General features: G+C 35.0%; 1 protein-coding gene and 1 non-coding gene across 2 annotated transcripts; both read left to right on the top strand.

The window, feature by feature from the left end:
• The first annotated feature begins 5,782 nt into the window (after window positions 1–5,782).
• Window positions 5,783–7,298, top strand: LOC131144524 (transcription repressor OFP5). The gene has a single exon (XM_058093223.1). It carries the CDS (start codon window positions 5,904–5,906, stop codon window positions 7,230–7,232), a length of 1,329 nt encoding a protein of 442 aa, XP_057949206.1. The 5' UTR covers window positions 5,783–5,903; the 3' UTR covers window positions 7,233–7,298.
• A 2,286-nt stretch (window positions 7,299–9,584) lies between these two features.
• Window positions 9,585–9,657, top strand: TRNAA-UGC (transfer RNA alanine (anticodon UGC)). The gene has a single exon. It is a non-coding gene; the product is annotated as a tRNA-Ala (tRNA).
• The last annotated feature ends 10,202 nt before the right edge of the window (window positions 9,658–19,859 follow it).

The raw sequence follows: 19,859 nt of genomic DNA, 5'->3' as shown, positions 1-19,859 counted from the left end.
TGGTTCCATTCATTAGGCTCCTGTGGGTGTTGGTGCTGGGAATGCAACACATAATGACAAAGGGAAGTCAGTGGTTAATGAGATTAGTAACCAGCATGAGAAAATTAATGCACAAAAGGATGAATTTATTCAAGTGAAGAATAAATAGAATATGACGAAGGGTGGGCCTTGTAATCAGTTTAACAGGAAGAGGGGGTCTAGCCCCCACCCTGCCTCATGAAGATTGCTTTGTGGAACATTAGGGGCTTTAATAAGCCCCTGAAACAAAATGGGGTCTTTGACCTCATTAAAAGAAACAGAATGGATATTATCGGTTACTGAAAACTTAAACTCTCAAAATCTAGTCTTGAGAGCCTGATGAACAAAAAATTCAGAATTTGGAATCAGGAGAACAATTTTGAATGCCATAGAGCTAGGAGAATTCTAGTACTCTGGAACCCTCAGAAAGTTCACCTTCAAGTCTAAAAAAAAAAAAAAAAATGCAATGATTCGTTCACATGTTAAAAAAATTTGAAAGGTCTTTTACCAAAATTTTCTTCCTTAAACAAAGAGACAAGACATGCTGAGTGATCAGAAAACAGCCCTGGTAGCTAGAAACAGCCTGGGCTTTAAAACCGGCAAGGGTCCAAGGAGAATTAACCACAGCTCTATCGAGTTTACTCCAAACTTTTCCGTTTGTCCAAGTGAGGAAACAACCAGAAGAATTTAAGTCAGGCAGTCCTGAATCCATGAAGTACTCATTGATGTTCTTCAATTCATAATCTGTAAGAGGTAGTCCATTCTTTTCTTCTTCAGCAGTCAGAACACAATTAAAGTCACCCATTAGCAACCAAGGCATAGCATTCTGTTGACTGAATTAAAATAGATCCTGCCATAGAGTTCTCCTGGCAACAATTGAATTGAAACCATAGACAAAACTCAAAGCAAATATGTTAGATGTAATAGAGCACACAGCATAACAGTGTGACGTGTATGGAATATCTCTCCAGGCTTTTGAAAACTCTTGAGGATAACCCAGGCTTCAGATTTCACCCGAGATGTGGCATGTTGAAAATCACCCATCCTGCCTCTGCGGATGACTTGATAATGTTCTCTAGAGGTGATTCTAGCTCTGTCAAGCTCCTAATGAACTGCCTATGCAAATTTTCAGACTGCTCAAGGTTGGTAGCGAATAATATGAAGTCTAATATCCTGCCGACTCCCAAAGGTCTGACCCTCTCAAATATATTCAATTCACCCATTTTGCCCATAAGGAGTCCTTCTCTTGGATGTTCCACATAGCTTTAGTGAGGAGAGCTTTCTTTAGTGCTTTCAGGTCAAACACTCCTAGACCCCCTTTCTCTTTTGACAAGCAAACCTATTTCCAACCTACCGGGGACCTCTTCTTTCCTCCCCACAGAAGAATAGAAGCAACATCAAGTAAGAATTAAGGTGTACTTCCAAGAGGGAGGTGAATTGGATTTTTAAATTTATTTTTAAACTTTTTAATTAAGTATAATCCTTCTCAATTTACTTTGACTACAGTCACATAATCCCTTTTCAATTTAACTTGATTATAATCACACAATACAACCAACAATACAATTTTTATCAATCACCTTACCAACCAACAATTCAATGTAAAGACGATATTACAAATTCAACTCACTTCAAAACCAACAATTCAATGTAAAGATGATATTACAAATTCAACTCACTTCAACAGATAAAATTACAGATCATATTTTCTTCCCAGTATATATCAAAGAAAATATCAATTTCAGAAAGATTATGTGTCCTGCTCCTTCAATGAAATAATCTATTTCACAAGATATCCTTCAGCAGTGATATTCAGCAATTCAGTATTAAAATTTTAATCTAAACTTTCAATCCAACTAAGACAATCAATATAATTCCTTGAATCAAAGATAATCAGTATTCTAGAAATTCCCCAATATCCAGCAAGTTCTCAACAATTTAAATAAGCATACATACACACAATTTTTAGGAATGTAAAGAGATTAAGGGAAGAAGAGAGGAAAACCAGATTTTTTATAAGGTCCGGCCAGCAGCTTACGTCCTTGCCCCATCAACACATTGTGAGGACTCCTTTCCAACTTCTTTACCAAGCGAAGTTACAACCTCTCTCCATTCGAGGTGGAGATCCCTCTCTAACAAGAACACCCTCTTGCTAGGCAACAATCCAACAATCCTGAATCGTCAAGAAAACAAAAAAAAGGAACAACTTTTGTTCGTACAAGTAGAACTCTCAGTTAGAGTAGATTTGTACAATTCAAAATCAGTATATTTTAATCAATAAACAATATAGAAGATGAAACTCAAAGAAAATATCACCAGAATTCTGATTTAAGAGTGGGAAATTCGTGAAAACGAATCAGAACTTCAACAAGATTCAGCAATAACACAATATGACTTTAAGCAAAGTATCAGCAAGCTTTCAGTAGAGAGATTTTCAAAATATAATTCGTATGATCTTTGTTGTGTATTTAATTTTGAAAATCTTGAGTATTTATAGAGTAATAAAGTATCATACCACTTTTCCCCAAGTTTCTTGTCATATTTCCCATGTATTCTCCAAGTTTGGGAGTCAAGAAATTAGTTTTGGAAACTTTACAAACGTTGTTTTAAACTTAAAACATGTACTTCAGTCGACCGAGCTTGACCAAAAATTATAATATTGCCCTCAGGGCATGGTCAGTCGGCTGAGGTGTTTTAAAACATGAAGGGTCGGTTAACCAGACCTATTTAAAATGCAAGTTTGGCCTTATTTTTACTTGAAAACATTTTAAAACCTTTTGTATGTTTTTAGAATTTGATGAAAAAAGTTTTTCATGAAAATTGTTAGTCCCTTAAGGTCTGTCTATGGTCGATTTGAGCTTTCATCTACATCATGCATGATATGCATTATTACAAACCAAAACTAAAATGCATTACAATGTAAAACGTTAAATGTCTTCTTTTCCTTTGCTCTTTTTGGAACACGCCAAGATGAGATGGTCTTTAAGTCTTTCATGGCTTCCATCAATCCTCTTCTATGTGTGTGTTCTAAATTATTAACCTGTTCAACTACTAGACACATACATTAGATATACATGTTTTATCAGTATCAAAATAGGGATCGAACTCAAAAAGTCAACAATAGGTTTAAGCTATTGGGTTGAGTTAATACTCATCCATATATATAAAGTCTATCTATTGACTCCCCAAAATCTAACAAGTGGTATCAGAGAGCTAATGGCTCGTAATTCTAGACAAGTGACATCATTAAGTCATGATAAACTAACTCTCCTCACATGCTAATGGTTGGAGGACCAAATATTTGGCCAAAGTCAATAAAAATTATCTTGGCCTAGAAATTGAATCCGAATAGCTTGTGGGAGGTAAGATTGGCTTGAATTCGCTCAAGGGGGAGGTTGGAATTCACAGGTGTATTAAGAATTTCACCTGTGCGTTTGTCCCACATTAAAAAAAAAAAAAAATACAATGAAGATGGGTGCTTATATACATGGTTGACCCCAAGATCCAATGAGTTTAAATTTTTGGGTCAAATTGGTGTTTATCCATATATATCAAGTTCCTTATAGACTCCCCAAAATCTAACACCTAGTTTATTTATTTCAAATTTCATTCATAATTTTTTAGAGTCATCTTTGATTATTATTGTTTACTTGTTGAATACTTTTCTTTAAGCATAATTCCTATGTATTTCCTATTCATCAATATTTTGACAATTATGTAAATCGTTATTTTTTTTTAAAACTCAAATTATCACTTCATAATTTTATTTTTTTTTAATTTGTGCAATGGTTACCAGTTGGTGAATTTCTTGTAATTTCAAATAAGTTTGAGCTTTGTTATCTAAGGGTATTTCTAACATTTATGATTTCATTACTGATACTTTTATTTAATAGTTAATTTTATTTTTTATTTGAATCATATTAGACACTATATAAGTGTTTGAGAAGATGTTTAAATACTCCTTTCTTTCTTTCTTTTTTTCATAATTTACATCCTTTATTAATATTTATGTCCTCAATTTTACTAATCAATTTGTATGAATTTGGATTTTATCCAAATCCACCAAAATCTACATTTAAGATTTGAAATCCATGTTTCCAAACGCAATTTAACTATATTCATGGATCTATTGCAAATTTGAAGGCATAATATTCATTTAGGAAGGGTAAAAATTATAACCAGGTATAAATTAAACCTAACAATGTAGATCAGATCTGATAATCAATGACGGATTAGGCAAATTATGAGATGAGGAAATCTTAATTCATATTTAACTCAATTAAATGACGAACTTATGTAAGTTCAGATCAGATAATTCGTGACAGATGACAGATAATCTGTCATTCTCATCCCAAATATAATTATTATTTCCATCTAATAAACAAATCATTTTATAACATTATAACTAAAGTTATTTTAAAATCATAATTAAATAAATTGTTAAAAATTTAATAACCAATCATAAAGGTTATAATTTTTTTTAGATCATGAATTTAAGGTTTTTGTTTTGAGCATGGGAATTGGGTATTTGAACTTGAGTTTGTGTGGGACCATGGGTAGACCTAGAGGCATATATAATAGTGTTAGAGTTGGAAGTCCGTGGTTGAACCTTAGCCAATTGGGCTTATACTATTAGTTGATGTACAATAAGCATGGGCATATAAACTCATCTATATATTTGAGTATTATTTGTTAACAAATTTGTGGATATTTATCAGATATAATCTGAAATCCGCCAACTGACTCATTTAAAGGCACAAAAAAAAAATTTAAAATTATATCTGATTCATTTAATGTACAGATCGATTATGAATTAATTTAAACGGGTTTGCTTCATTCATATTAATAGATTTTCGTTATACATCACTTGGAAGCCCCCAATAAAGTTCAAAAAATGGTATCGTAAAACTATCATTATTGTTTATGTATTGTTTTTTCCTTGTAAAAATGCACCAAACATTTTTCCAAACATTTGAAAAAAAAAAAAAAATTAACTTTGGTTCAAAAATATTTGAATGATGGTGGAAGCAAAGATGGTGGTGCGACTTAACCATGGCTTGGTAGTGGCGACTCAATCATTTTGGTAGTAAGTTGACGTTTGATTTGAATAAATTTTATATTACAATTTAGGGTTAGGATAAATGGCCGGACAAAGGCCCTTCCCCGTTCCCAATTAACCCAACATGGTGCCTCCTTCTTCCAAATCCAATTGTACTATTCTCTTAGGCCTTGACCAGGATAAAGCTCATCTTCTGGAATCCAAAAAATAAAAGCAAAGAAAAAGCAAAAGGAGTTGGTCTTCCATGCTGTGCCCAATCCTATTCACACAAAGAAATGGCCCAGAATTACAAAGAAACCTTCCCTCCTCCTCATAGAGCAAAGGTCACTTGTCCCTTTCCCTTTGGGGCACCAGATAGGGCAAAGCCCACTTCTAGATTCACCATTGCCAGAACCAGAAGACTCTGTGACTGACATGACACAAAGTGAGATGCTGCCTGTAAGAAATAAGAACGAGACAAAACCACCCCAAAACCCCATCTGCTTTAAAGTCGGGTCTCATGAACTATGCTGTTCTCCGCCAAGAGGGGCAATGTGGGATCCCACTTGCCACAGCACTTTCACAAAGCCCACAAAGCACAAAAAAGGTTGGTAAAGTGGTCACAGGATTTATGGCGGGCCTTTCTTTTGAAAACCATGGCACAGAACCAGTAAGGAACCCACGTTCCTATTAACAGCCCAACCGTCCTCCTTAACTGCTGCTTCCATCCATTTCTTCATTGTTCAATTCCCCTACTTCATTATTTTCTTCTTTTCTGCAGCTTCAACTCCCAAAATTCAAAGCAGTTCCACTCTACCACAGAAGGTTGGTTTCATTTCAGCAGCAAATGATGAAGTGGGATAGAAAGAAGCCCGCTTCGGCTTCGTCCTCCAAACCCACTTTGATCTCTCGGGTGTTGCCCATTTCTTGGCTTTCAAAGTTCAAGCAGAAGAGTGGGAGTTCGGAGCCTGAACCTGGAAAGATGAAGAAAAGGGACAAGTGGAATTTGCAGTCCATGAGCTTGCCAGAGCGAGCTAATTGCAGAGGAGGGCGGTTTTATGGCAGGGATGATGAGTCTTATTGGAGAATTTCGTTCGGAGAAGATGGTGTGGAAGGAAAGAAAAATGAAGGTGTTTCGAAGTCAATTCAGTATGTCTCAGATGATGAGCTTGAACCTCAATTGTCGAATTTCCGGAGCAGCATATCGGAGGCAGCGGAAGTGGCTAGAAGAGAGAAGGATCGAATGAATATGGGCTTGCATACAAGAAAAATAAGAGAATTGCCTGACAATTTGGAGCACTTGGCAGACTTTGGCGCATGTAAAGGAAAAAAGAAACGAGCAGAAGCTGGACTAAAAACCCCCAGGAGGGAAATTGGGAAAGTTCGGAAACCAAAGGAGGGAAATCGAGTAGTATCAAAAGAGAAGAAGTTGGATATCCGGAGAGAACCAGACGAAACAGAAGTGAGGTTTGCAAGATTGGAAGAATGTGATGCATTGGAATTGGAACTAGCATCAACTATTCAGAACTACAGAAAATTAAAAGCTTCTGATTCAAAGCGGCATCACTACCTGTCACACTTGAACAGATACTCCAATCTGAGAACCATTGAAGAAGATTCTGCATTTGCTGGTTTGAACTTGGAGAAAAGTAATGAAGTCCCTGCAGAAGATTTGAGCTTGGAGTGGCAAAGATTGAAAGACAACAAACTCAAAGAAATAATGTTGAAGAGTGAAAGGCAGAGGAAATCTCTGTACATAAGCAGAGAGTTACAGAGAAGTAGAACAAAGCAGGGTGGCAAACTTAAAATTCATTCTCCCAGAACAGCTTCAAGGGTTGAATCCTGCAAAATCAAAGCTTTTGAGGACATGAAGAAGGCTAGGATGAAAATGAAGAAGAAAACAAAGGAGGGAGTGGCTGAAGAAAGAACAGAATTGGATAGTTTTGCCATTGTGAAATGTTCCTTCAATCCACGGCAAGACTTCAGGGACTCCATGATTGAGATGATTACAGAGAAAAAGATAACGAAGCCAGATGACCTTGAGGAACTCTTGGCATGTTATTTAACCTTGAATTCTGATGAATACCATGATCTTATAATCAAGGTCTTCAGGCAGGTATGGTTTGACTTGAAACAGCAAGCCTTGTTTGATGCTGAATTACAGGATGAACTTTGATGCTACAATTAACCACACACACAATGACTGATGGATGAACTTGTAATCATATTGCATATAACTTTTGTTTTATTTCTAGTATGGCCCCCAACTTATCATACTTCCTTGTCCAATTCGAGGCCATCTTCATTAGCACCAGATTCAATAGCTGGGCTCTTTTGATCCATGTCTTACCTCCCCTACCCCCACCCTCACCCTCTCATTTCTTGGATGCACTCCATAATAGAATAAATAATTAGTTGCATTTTAAGTATGTGCTGCATGACGACTTCAACAAAGAATTTCGTGCATGTGCTTCGAATTTCACAAAACAACTAAGGAAATCAAGCCTTTGTAGCTTGCAGAAGTTTCAGAGCTTGAAAGGAAGTGTTTAACTGAAGATATCTGCTTAAATTATATTTTTTTCACCATCACTGATAAGGAAAGCCCTCAGAAGAATTTATGCAAGCAATGGAGATGGAGAGACACTATTGAGCCGACAAGCAGAAAGGTCATTACTGTAAATAGATAATGAATTAAGTACAAATTGGCACTAACCCCACCATTTTCTTCCCTTGCATTTCCTTTATCTTTAGAGGTATGCAATTATGGGAGAATATTTCCTAATGTGCTATAATCCAATTTTTTTTTTCCCCTGGGTGAGGTTTGTCTTGTGATTGGGAAGATGCAAAATTCAATACTCCAGAAAAAATGCTTCAACAATTGAGTTTGATTTTAATAAAGTTGAGTACCTTATAAAACAGTTGAGTTTGATTTCATCAAAGTTGAGTACCTTATAAAACATGCTCTCAATACAGCAACCTCTTCCAATATATATACACTTCCGTTAAGGAATATACACAATTGCAAGAAGGCATACCGTCAAAAGATTCAAGGTCTATTTCATCTGCATGCAGCCTCGGGAATGAGATTTATAAATTTGTTATTTCTGCATTCTAATGACTCAGTTGCAGACAGGCTCGCCCTCCAAACTCAATTCTTGTGATCTTGTGGGCAATACAATCTACTTCCCACGTTGCTATTCATAGTCTTCACTTTGGGTGCTACTCTCTTCCCAAATCAGGATAAAATATCTCCAGCAAAGTACAGTATTCACTACTCATACCCAATCAGAAGTCTATCCATCTTCCTAATTCAATAAAGGTTGTAAATTGTCTTCCGACTAAACAAGTTTGCTTATGCAATCATTCCTTCACACGCTAAGAAATATTGAACAATCCCATTAACTAACTAGTATTACGACCAAAAGCATCTTCTAATGACATTGCTATGGTGAGATCCATGGCTTGTTCTAATAGGCCAACACAACCAAGTAAATCCTTTACACAGCATAATGCTCAATGGTTGGTTGAATCCCATTAACATGAACCATGAGGTCAAACATCTCACGTCCCTTGTCCAACAGCATGCATGCCTGCAGCAAAAAAAAAAACACTTACAAAGAAGCTTCCTTGGGAGTAACCATCTGCGGCCATCTCAAAGAAAAATTGTAATGTAACGCTTTTTCTCCCAAGCCACAGATGCTTAATCCGGAAATAGTTGAAGTCCATGAACTAATATCTTTAATTAACGAACTACTAAACACTTTAAGAGCCTTCTCAATGCTAGAAAATTTATATTAACTAGAGCAGTAGCTAGGAAACCATCGCCATTAATTCCTTTAACCTCGGTTCAGAGCTCCAGTGCGTGCACAAGCGGGCAAGACATTCACAAGTGAGCAATTATCCTGACACCTTAACATCAATTTTGCAACACTTCAAAAAGCACCAACACCTCCCAAAATCGACCTGCATGAGCATAACCAATAGATAATGCATTCCAAGAAACAACATTCCTCAACCCATGAAATCTTTATTGATTCTTTATGCAAACCGGCACCCACACGCAACCAGATCGTAAAATTCAAGACCGCACATTTCTTTCAAGCATTTCATCCAACAGACAATGGACCAACTCAAAGAAACCTCATTGCAGACGCCACTTAACATGACATTCCATGAAATGCATCTCTATTTAGCATTTTATCAAGCACTTATCGGACTGCGTCCGCACACTAAGAAGTAGCATTCATAATAAATAAAGTATTTGAGACGAACAAATCACACTCAGTTCCAACCCTAAGGGCATGACCATGAATCTGGCCCTTCCTCAATCCCGCTCGCCAAGACCCGCACTCGCCTTTTACAGTCAACAGAATGGAAAAAGCGAAGCATTTGGTGTTAAGACAATACGGGCGTTCCTGAGGTGGGTCTTGAGCATGCGGGCGAGAGCTTGGGAAACTCTGCAGATGGAGATGGCCGTTCCTTTGAATGCAGAATTAATTTGTTTTATTATTCAATTTTTCCCATCAATGGGGATGTAGCTCAAACGGTAGAGCGCTCGCTTTGCATGCGAGAGGCACGGGGTTCGATACCCCGCATCTCCACCTTAATTTCTATATATCTTTTGCAACCACGCTCTAAGTCAAAAATATTTATAATTAAAAATATTTTATGTTTTATTTACAACTATCATGTTGAGTTGTATTAATGTATTTTGCATTATTTATTTTTTAGTTAAAAAATACATGTCTAAATTAATTGTAGAGATTTATTGAGTTAAATAATTTTGAAATAATATTTTGTTTTTTAAAGAAATCAAAACCAATGTGTATTAGCTCAAAAAGAGATTATATGTATGTGTTGATGCTGAAAATGGCTTGCTGTCCCCAACTATTGCTCATCTACACTTGGTTGTGGCCAACTCTAGGCTGGTGTTTGGTAATCATGTAAAGTGGTCTTGTGTTAAATAATTTAAAACATAAATTTTTATTTTTTTTTTTAAGAAATTGAAACCAATTCGTATTCACTCAAAAGAGAGTATATCTACGTGTTGATACAAAAAATGGCTTGATTTCCCAACTATCGCTCTTCCACACTAGGTTGTGCCCTGCTATGGATCTATTATCATGTAAATTGGACTGATGCAACTCCTACAAAACTAAACAAGGGGAATGATTTGAGCAGAGTTTGAGAAAAACCTTATGATTCTTAAGTTAGCAAGGTATCTTAGGTGGTAGGGTTGAGAAGTCTAGGGAGCAAATTAAGTATACCCTCTCAAGTGTTTTATCTCATTTTGTACTAATATTACACAAAATCATATTGTCAAATATCTCAGAAAACCTCGATACCAATGGATTAGATCTTGCCTTGACCCTCTTGAGCCTATTGCAAAAACCACCTAATTGCATTGACCAAAAGTTGAACTAATAAACCATTCAAGTAGTTTATTTTAACCCTCAACAACTCATATAATTAAGGAGTTCATTAAAGATTTTAACATTTAACTAATTCTAGTTGCAATATTATATACAACAAAGTAGTTGTTGACTTTTTGAATCCGATCCTTGTTTTGATGCTGACAAAACACAAGTTACTTATATGTGTATTTAGCATGTGAACATGTTCATATTTCAGATCACACATGATTTGAATGGGAAAATGGAAGCCAATACGGATCTCAAAGCTTATATCGTGTGGCATTTTCCAAAGATGACAGATGAGCAAAAGAAGAAAGAATAATGCAGTTAATTTTATTGTAATTGCATTTGTCTTTCTAGTCTGTAATATTTGCATCTTATGCATGATAAGGATTGAATGCTCAAAAGTCGTAGACAGACCCTAGGAACCAACACTTTTCATAGAAAAACTTTTTCTTAATAATTAATTGGTTAGGGTCAAATATTAAAGTTAAAATAAACCTTTACAAAGACTATGGTCAACCAACACTAGATTTTTTTGGGTTTAATTTAAAAGTCCAGACCCTAGAATGACCATAGGAACCATCACACTTCAAACTTAAATGTCATATGCTTGTTCACACAGGGTTGATGAAGCACAAAGACCAAACAGAACTTAAATGCATAATTTTAAGTGGTCTCGAATGACCAAACCCTTGGCATTATAAATGCCTTGATTGACCAAACAAGTTAGGGGCCAACAGTTTGACCAGGCCTCAGCCGACCAAACATGATTTGAACACATTCTCCACAGTCGACCAAATCTTAGATGTGACCATCTCCACCTTCTTTAGCCGACCGAATTGTTAGTTCAAATTGACCTTGGTCAACCGAAGTTCAAGAATCGGCAAACTGAACCTATCATCGGGCAACCAAAACCACGTAGCTTTGGAAAATCGTCTGGATCAACCGACCAGTCTTATCCACAGTCACCCAAACCCAAAATCAACTTTGTGTTTGTTCAGGTGACTAACCCTAATATTGACATTTTGGTCATATCCCATTTTGATTAAGACAAATACTTTGGTATGTAATGTTTGCAGAATTTGTGTGCAGGATCATATTGGAAAAATTATATGAAAGCAAGTGGTGACTTGAAAAAAATGAAGACCTAACATATTTATTTGTTGTAATTTATATTTCATTCAATTTGGGTCTGTAATATCTATTTAAGTCACGGTCTATAATAATTGATGTATATCATGCATATAGGAACCATAAGCTCAAAAAAGCCTTAAAAAAGATCCTAAGTCCTTGCACAAGCACTTAGGAAAGCTCCCATTATCATATATGCTATCAAGGGAAACCAATTTTCAAAAATAGGACTTAAGTGTTAAAATATTAAGGATTCAAGCGACCAAACCTTGGTGTTGAAATCGCCTCAGTCGACTAAATGTTGGGAAAGTCAAATTGTTAACTTGACTTCGGACGACCGAACTAAAAAGAACTTAGTGTTCTCGGTTGACCGAACATTTAATCTTGATTTTTCCAATAACCCGTGCACCTGATTTTCACGTCCATTTTAACATTGGGTGACCGAATCTTGAAGTTCGGCAAACCGAACTTAGGCCCAGGCAACCGAACCTCGAGCAGGTTCAAAAATCGCCTAGTTCAGCCACCTGAACCTGTCATTGGGCACTTGAATGTGAAAAATACACTTTTTTTTAATGTGTCTGTTCAGGCAGCCGAACTCAAGGTTCATGCAACTGAAACTCTCGGGTTGGCCAAACTTTACCGCAAGTTAATTAGGTTAAATCATGACTATTTTAGTTAAACTCATTTAAAACAATTTTAATAATTTCGCTAATGTCCCCAATGATCAAAATTTTAATTATGTCTATAAATATGAGTTCATTTGCAAGATTAAGCTAAGATTAGGGAGTTGACTAAGAAAATATCCTCTGAATTTTTGAGAGCTCCTTCTTCATACTCAAAGCCAAACACTCATTCTTTGACCATTCTTTTGCAAAACCTATTTGAGTGAGAGTATTTTAAATCATCCTACACTGCTTAAACTCTCATTGTTGTGTTGATTGTTGATTTTATAAAAGAGAGTTAAGCCAAAAAATTTCCCCATAGATTTAGTTCATAAATTTATTGTGTGGGAAAAATCTTGCTAGCTTATGAATCTTTGCATTTTGATTGCAAGACTCTTAAGTTTGTCTTGTGTTGTGAAGCAAATATTTTTAACAAACTTGGTTTATAAAATATCTCTTGTGCTTAAAGTTTTTTTTTTTAAATCATTTTGAGATATTTGATCTTTCTCTTGGAAATCTTTGAAACTTTATTTGTGATCGATATATTGATATACATTGTTTCAAAGATATTATTGTAGCACACTCTCACACTTTGATTGCATATTGACAATATCTTAAGAGTAGGTTCACACATCTGCACTGAGCTTATAGTTCCAATCTTCTTGAGGTGCACTAATTATTGCTTGTGCGTATTGGTACATAAGCTGCTTGTTTAGAAGCATTTGTATTGTACAAAAATGTTATCCTCATTGTTGTATTCCAGGCGTGGCTTGAGGAGGTTTGATCTAGCCCGTAAGGATCGGTAGAGCCTTCTCCGCCCCGTAAGGAGAGTTTGTAAAGGTTGAGGTCATCCCTGGTGTGATTTGAAGTGATTGTAAATGGTACCACTCCACCCATTAAGTGAATATTAGTGGAATCCTTAGGCTTGCGAGTTGAGGCGGGGAAGTAGGCAGTATTGGCCAAATCCTGATAACATTTCTTGTGCTTGCTTTTAATTTTTGCAATTTAAATTTCAGCACTTGAATGTTTATGATTTATTATTGTGAATGATTGAGTTTATAATTGTATAGACAGACCCTAGGTTGCATAATACTGCTAATTTGGATAAACCTAGGAGGAGAAATTTTTAAATACCCAATTCACCTCCACTCTTAAGAATACACCAATTCCAACAATTGGTATGAAAGCCTCGCGGCATTGACTTAAACGTTTTTGCTAAAGATCAAGATGGATCACATTGGTGTATCCCCATTCGATGAGGGACGATCACCTTCCAGTCCTCCATTATTTTGTCGTGTCGATTACACCACTTGGAAAATTAGAATGAGCATATTTATAAAATCAATGAATTTGATGGCCTGACGGGTGATTGTTAATGGAATTCGTATGCCCTTGGATAAAAATAATATTAAGTTAATGCATGCGAATTCATATGCCATGGATTTACTGTGTTGCGCTTTAGAGTCTAATATTCTACTTGAGATTATGACATGTTCTAGTGCAAAGGATATATGGGAAGAGTTGGATAGGAGATATAGAGAAGGCAAAAAGGAGGAGTCTACTACTCTGAGCACTTTAACTCCATATGATCAGGAGGGGTAAATCATGAGCTAGTAATCAACGAGGAGGTATATGATTTTTACTCTAACTTGATTGGTGATTCTTATGCTGAATGTTGTGTTATGTCATATGCTAAATCATTTGTTGGTAATACTGTTAATGATGTATGTGATGACTCATCTAATACTCTTTGTAATAGTCCTATTGAACAAGCATGCAATGATTCATATAATGATTGTGTTAAATTTTGTGATGAATAATGTGTTGAATTCAATGATGAAAGCATGACATGTAATGAAAAACTAGAAATTGCTTTAATGAAAATGCATAAATTTCTAGATAGGTTATCTAAGAAGAAAATTCTTTTGAACAATGAAACTAAAAGGATGGAAAAGCAATTAGATAAATTGAAAGAGTATCATACCATCCTTGAAAAGAAAAAGATTGAAAATATATTGAGAATTTTATTCTTAGAGGAAGAAATAGATGATTATTCTAGAGTTAAAATCAAAGTTAAAAATGAAAAGAATAATCATAATAAACCCTTAGGAATCAAAAAGAAAAATCACTTCAAAAAGGGTTCAGGCTTGATTCATAAAGACCATAGTCATTTAATTGCCTCATCAAATGAAAATAGGAGATATAAGCAAAATTAAAATGGGCTTGATCGTCCGAGCCCATTTTGAACATGATCATTTGGGTGCCCGAGTAGTTGAAAAGGAACCTGACACAGGTTCGGGTGCCTGAGGGAGATACGCTCAAAAAGGTTCGGGTGCCCGAACATAAAGTCAACATGTTGACTTGTTCGGTCGATCGAGCAGTTTTACATGGCTTGGGTTCAGTTGCCCGAACCCACTCAACATTTTTAATTAAGTTTATTGTTTAGCCAATTTTAATTCTCCTGATATGAAAAGTGATGTTGGGGACTTTGTGTACTAAAAGTAGGTACCTAAGGTCCAACTAAGGTCTATATGAGCATACCTACCTACCATGCATGATGCAAATTATTACAAGTCGCAGGGTGTACAGTCCATAATAAATATTACATCCCATAATGATGAAATGAAATGACAAGTATAAATATAGTACAAAATTCTTCATTCTTTGGCACGAACACCGCACGCCATCATGGTATGTCTTTCAGTTCAAATACACGTGCATAGTAAACCTGCATGCAAGCCTTAGTACAATCATTAGTACCAGGAGTATTTGTCATGATCAAAACTGGGTGTGACCTATTAGGTCAACAATGAGTTTGGATACAACTTTATGATCCAATTAAGAAGAAAATTGTGAGAAGCAGAGATGTCGTGTTTTTAGAGGATCAGACGATTCAGGATATTGAGAAGGAAAAGAAATCTATGTCTCATCAGGGTGATAGTTTGACTGATGAGGATCCAGTTCCTTTGAAGAATTTTCCATCTCAAGTTGAGAATGATGTTCAAGATGACCACTAGGGTAGAGGTGATGTGTATGTTCCTTTACAAGTTTAAAGAGATGTTGAGACTGATGAGCAGTTGATAGTGCCATAGATTCCATCTAGGAGGTTAGCCAGAGACCGACATCCTTCCACTCGATATTCAACAGAACAATATGTATTATTGACTAATAAGGGAGAGCCCTAGTGTTTTGCAGAAGCTATGGAAGATGAACATAAGATAGAGTGGGTTAAGGCCATGCAAGATGAGATGCAGTAATTGCATGATAACCACACCTTTAAGCTAGTGAAGCTACCTAAAGGAAAAAAAGCTTTGGAGAACAAGTGGATTTACAAGAAGAAGCCAAATGAGTTCTCTTTACGGCCACGATACAAAGTTAGATTGGTTGTAAAAGGGTTCGGTCAAAGAAAAGGTATTGACTTTGATAAGATTTTCTCTCTAATTGTAAATATGTCATAATTCGTACAGTATTCGACTTAGCAGCTAGTCTTGACTTGGAAGTTGAGCAAATGGTTGTGAAAACTGCCTTCCTTCATGGTGATTTGAAGGAAGAGATTTATATGAAGCAGCCAGAGGGTTTCAGAGTGAAAGGGAAATAGGATTTTGTGTGCAAGCTGAAGAAAAGCCTATATGGTTTGAAACAAGCACCGAGACAGTGGTATAAGAAGTTTAAGTCTGTTATGGGGGAAAAAGGCTACAAGAAGACAACTTCTGATCATTGTGTATTTGTTCAGAAATTCTCTGATGATGATTTTATTTTCTTATTACTTTATGTGGATGACAAGGTAATTGTTGGTAGGAATGCTTCAAGGATTGACCAATTGAAGAAGCAATCGAGTAAGCCAATTGCTATGAAGGATTTGGGGCCAACAAAGAAAATTCTTGGCATAAGAATCAATTGTGATAGGAGTGCCAAGAAGTTATATTTTTCATAGGAGGAGTACATTGAAAAAGTGCTTTAAAGGTTCAATATAGACAAAGCTAAAGTGGTTAGCTCTCCTCTTGCTGCCCACTTCAGACTAAGTACAAAGGAATGTCCTTTATAGATAAGGAAAATGAAGATATGGAAAGAGTTCCTTACGCCTCAGCAATAGGAAGTTTGATGTATGCAATGGTTTGCACAAGACCAGATATAATCTATATAGTTGGTGTAGTTAGCCGATTCTTGTCAAATTTGGGAAGAGAGCATTGGAATGCAGTGAAGTGGATCATGAGGTATCTTTAAAGCACTTCTAGTTTGAGACTTAGTTTAGGAAACAAACAACCATTGTTAGTTGGCTACACATATGCAAATATGGTTGGGGATGTGGATACTCATAAGTCTACTTCGTACTATTTGATAACTTTTGCAGATGGGGCTACAGCTTGGCAATCGAGACTTCAGAAGTGTATTTCTCTTTATATGACAGAGACAGAGTTCATTGCAACAATGGAAGCGACTAAAGAGTTGCTATGGGCAAAGAAGTTCTTGAGAGAACTTGGTTTCAAGCAGCAAAGGTATATGTTGTTTTGTGATAGCGAGAGTGTTATTCATCTTGCTAAGAATTCCAGTTTCCATGCAAGATCAAAGCACATCGATGTACGATACCATTGGATCAGAGATGCGTTGAACGATAAGTTACTAGAACTTGATAAAGTTCACACTGATGATAATGGTTCTGATATATTGACAAAGACACTACCAAGGGAGAAGCTTGAAGTTTGTTGTTCGATCGCCGGGATGGCGATTGCCTCCACATAGTCGAAAAGGGGGAGATTTGTTGGGTTATTTCGTTTCATGTGGAGGAAAGCTCAAAGCCCAACCCTTTAGTGTGATAACCTAAAAGAAGTTATAAAGAGAGAGGGGAGAAGGGAGGAGCCGTCACTTCTCAAAAGAAAGAGAGAAAAATGTGATTTTTCTCATGCTGCTTAGATTTCATTAAGACTCCGATTTTGTTTCGTCTATGGTCTGATTGAGCTAATATTTGGAGGATAGGTTCACGACTCAAGAAGCTACAATATGAATGGTGGAGATCGGATTTTGAACTTGGGAGTTGGGAGTTTTTCCCATGAACAGTAACCGTTATTTTGGTATATTTTCTCCAATTCTCTTTGTATTTGCCAAGATTGTTGATATCTTAATGAGATATATTTGTAACCTCTAATTGCAATTAGAGAAGACTTAGTGTACCCTTTATTTGGTTGATGGTGGAGGTTTCAATTGGATTAGGTCCCGTAGTTTTTCTTCCTCACACCAAGGAAGGTTTCCACGTAAAAAATTACTTGTGTTCTTATAACTTGGTGTGATTGATTATTTTTATTATTATTTTTAGCACGTATAAAAAGTAGAGATACACTATATTTGCTTGCATATATGGAGAAGAATTATTCTGTTGTGGTTGTTTGTTAATGTCTTTCCCAACACATGTTTTATTTGTTAAAAATATGGAAGACAAAAGGCACTACAAGCATTAGCAGTGGAGACTCAAAATAGCAAGCTTGAAGATTGGAGGAGTTAGAAGACAGAGGTTGATTCTTAAAATTTTGTTTAGTTTGGTTTCAATTTCTTGGATAATTAAAATTGCAGAATTTTAAGTTCAAAATTTTGTAGTTTGAATGTAAGTAGAATTTTAAAGTAGAATTTAACTTGATCTAAAAGTAAAAACATACGAATTTATGTGGAATTCACCAAACATATTTAGATATTTAGCCTAATCTAAAAGCATAAACTCAGCCGAAAGCCTAGACCCAATTATTCCAGCCCACAACCCAGTTGGGCCTGATTAAACCCAATGGCCTTGGCCCAACTTGCTAACTCAATGACCACGTTCCCCATTTGGGTCTGGCTTAGCCCAAACCTCATTAAAACCTAGTACAAAGCCCAAATACAAACTGAGCTTAGCCCAGTTAACAAAACCCAATTATCGTAGCCTTCAAAATGATTGATTTGAGCTCAAATTTGAAAGCAGAGAGGTCAAAGCTCATATTTCTCTTCCAATCAAGACTTGCAAAATGAGAAAAAGAAGTATGAGAATGATGAAAAGGGAAGAAGAAAAAAAGAAAGAGAGAGAGATCAAAAAAGGAAAGAGAAATAGATCGGAGATAGAGAGAAAGAACTATAGGAAGAGAGAGTGCCGAAAAGGAAAATTACGGGTATTTGAACTTTATGTGTGCTAACTTATATTGTTTTCTTACTAACAACATACTAAACCATTTTAACAAATATAAAATAGTCCAAGTAATATGGTATTACTATTTTTGTAAAAAATTTTAATTAGAAAATTTGAAGGTTCCTTAATTTCTTTTTTTTATTTTTATTGGACTAGCAAAACACAATCATGTCTCTTGCATTTTCAGAGTAGTAGTATGACCATCCTCAAATTTTTAATTAATGTTAGGGATATCTGTTAAGCTATGTTGATTTATATACTTAAAACTTTTCATTGAACTTATATCATTAGCTCAATGAACAATATTAAACAATAATTTGAATGCATCTAAAACCATGATACTATTTCCCTTCTAACAAAAAAATTATGGACCTCATAATTTCCATATATAAAAATTTTTTTAATAAAAGCTTAAAAAATTTTTCATTAAATAAACCTCATTATTAAAACCGAGTTCTTTTATGTTTCATGTTTAAACAATGCTTTGATAATTTAAAAAATATTCAACTCTATATAAGTTTATAAGTCATCTCAAATACATAAATGCCTTTCTCTTAAATTTTGATTTTTAAAAAATTTGTAATTCAACATAAATTCTAACTACGCCGTGTTATTTTATTCACATTATAACATTAAGAGTAAGTAGGTAGAATTTAATTGAAACAAATGTTTCATGGGACAGATACTAAAGTAAACACCGGGACATCATAATAAAATAAATATATTCAATTAAAAAGTCACATATGGTTGTGAGATTGGTAAAATGAAAGTTGAAAAATAAAAAATAATGAACAAAAAAAGTATATCATCTTTAAAAAAATTAGGAAATAATATTTATAAAAATGAAATTTAGTTTGCGCTAAAAAGTAAACTCACATGTTATTTTTCCCTAACTTTTATTGTGGTGTGCGAGAGATTCTCCTTTTTTATCGCTAAGAAAGCACAATATGTATTATAAATTCGATTAAACTAATATGCTAAATTATGCTTTGATTGATAGATCTAGAACAATCCATATAAAGTATATATATATATATATATATATATATATATATATATATATATATATATATATATAATTGTACTATTTTTATAAAATTTTAATAAAATTTTTGAGAGCTTCACGATTCCCTCATAAATTATTTTTATAAAATCTTTATAAAATTCCATAAATAAACATGTTTGATGTTTAAGCAATAAATTTTAAAAAAAATATATTAACTGCATTTTAAGTCATCTTGAAGCATAAAGTTTTATATTAAATTTGGTATTTTGAAATTATTTTTATTCTCATAAAAATTTTAATTATGTCATGATATTTTCTCATATCATAAAACCACAAGAAAATAAGTAGAATTTAATTAATCACACATGTGGAAGAGACTTTGCATTTGGATTTGTGAGGATCTAAACTAAATGTAATATAAAATTCTACTAAATTTTAT

The sequence above is a fragment of the Malania oleifera genome, chromosome 12 (genome assembly GCF_029873635.1).
Source record: "Malania oleifera isolate guangnan ecotype guangnan chromosome 12, ASM2987363v1, whole genome shotgun sequence".
Taxonomy (NCBI): domain Eukaryota; kingdom Viridiplantae; phylum Streptophyta; class Magnoliopsida; order Santalales; family Ximeniaceae; genus Malania; species Malania oleifera.
This window is presented reverse-complemented; position numbering and strand designations above follow the sequence as displayed.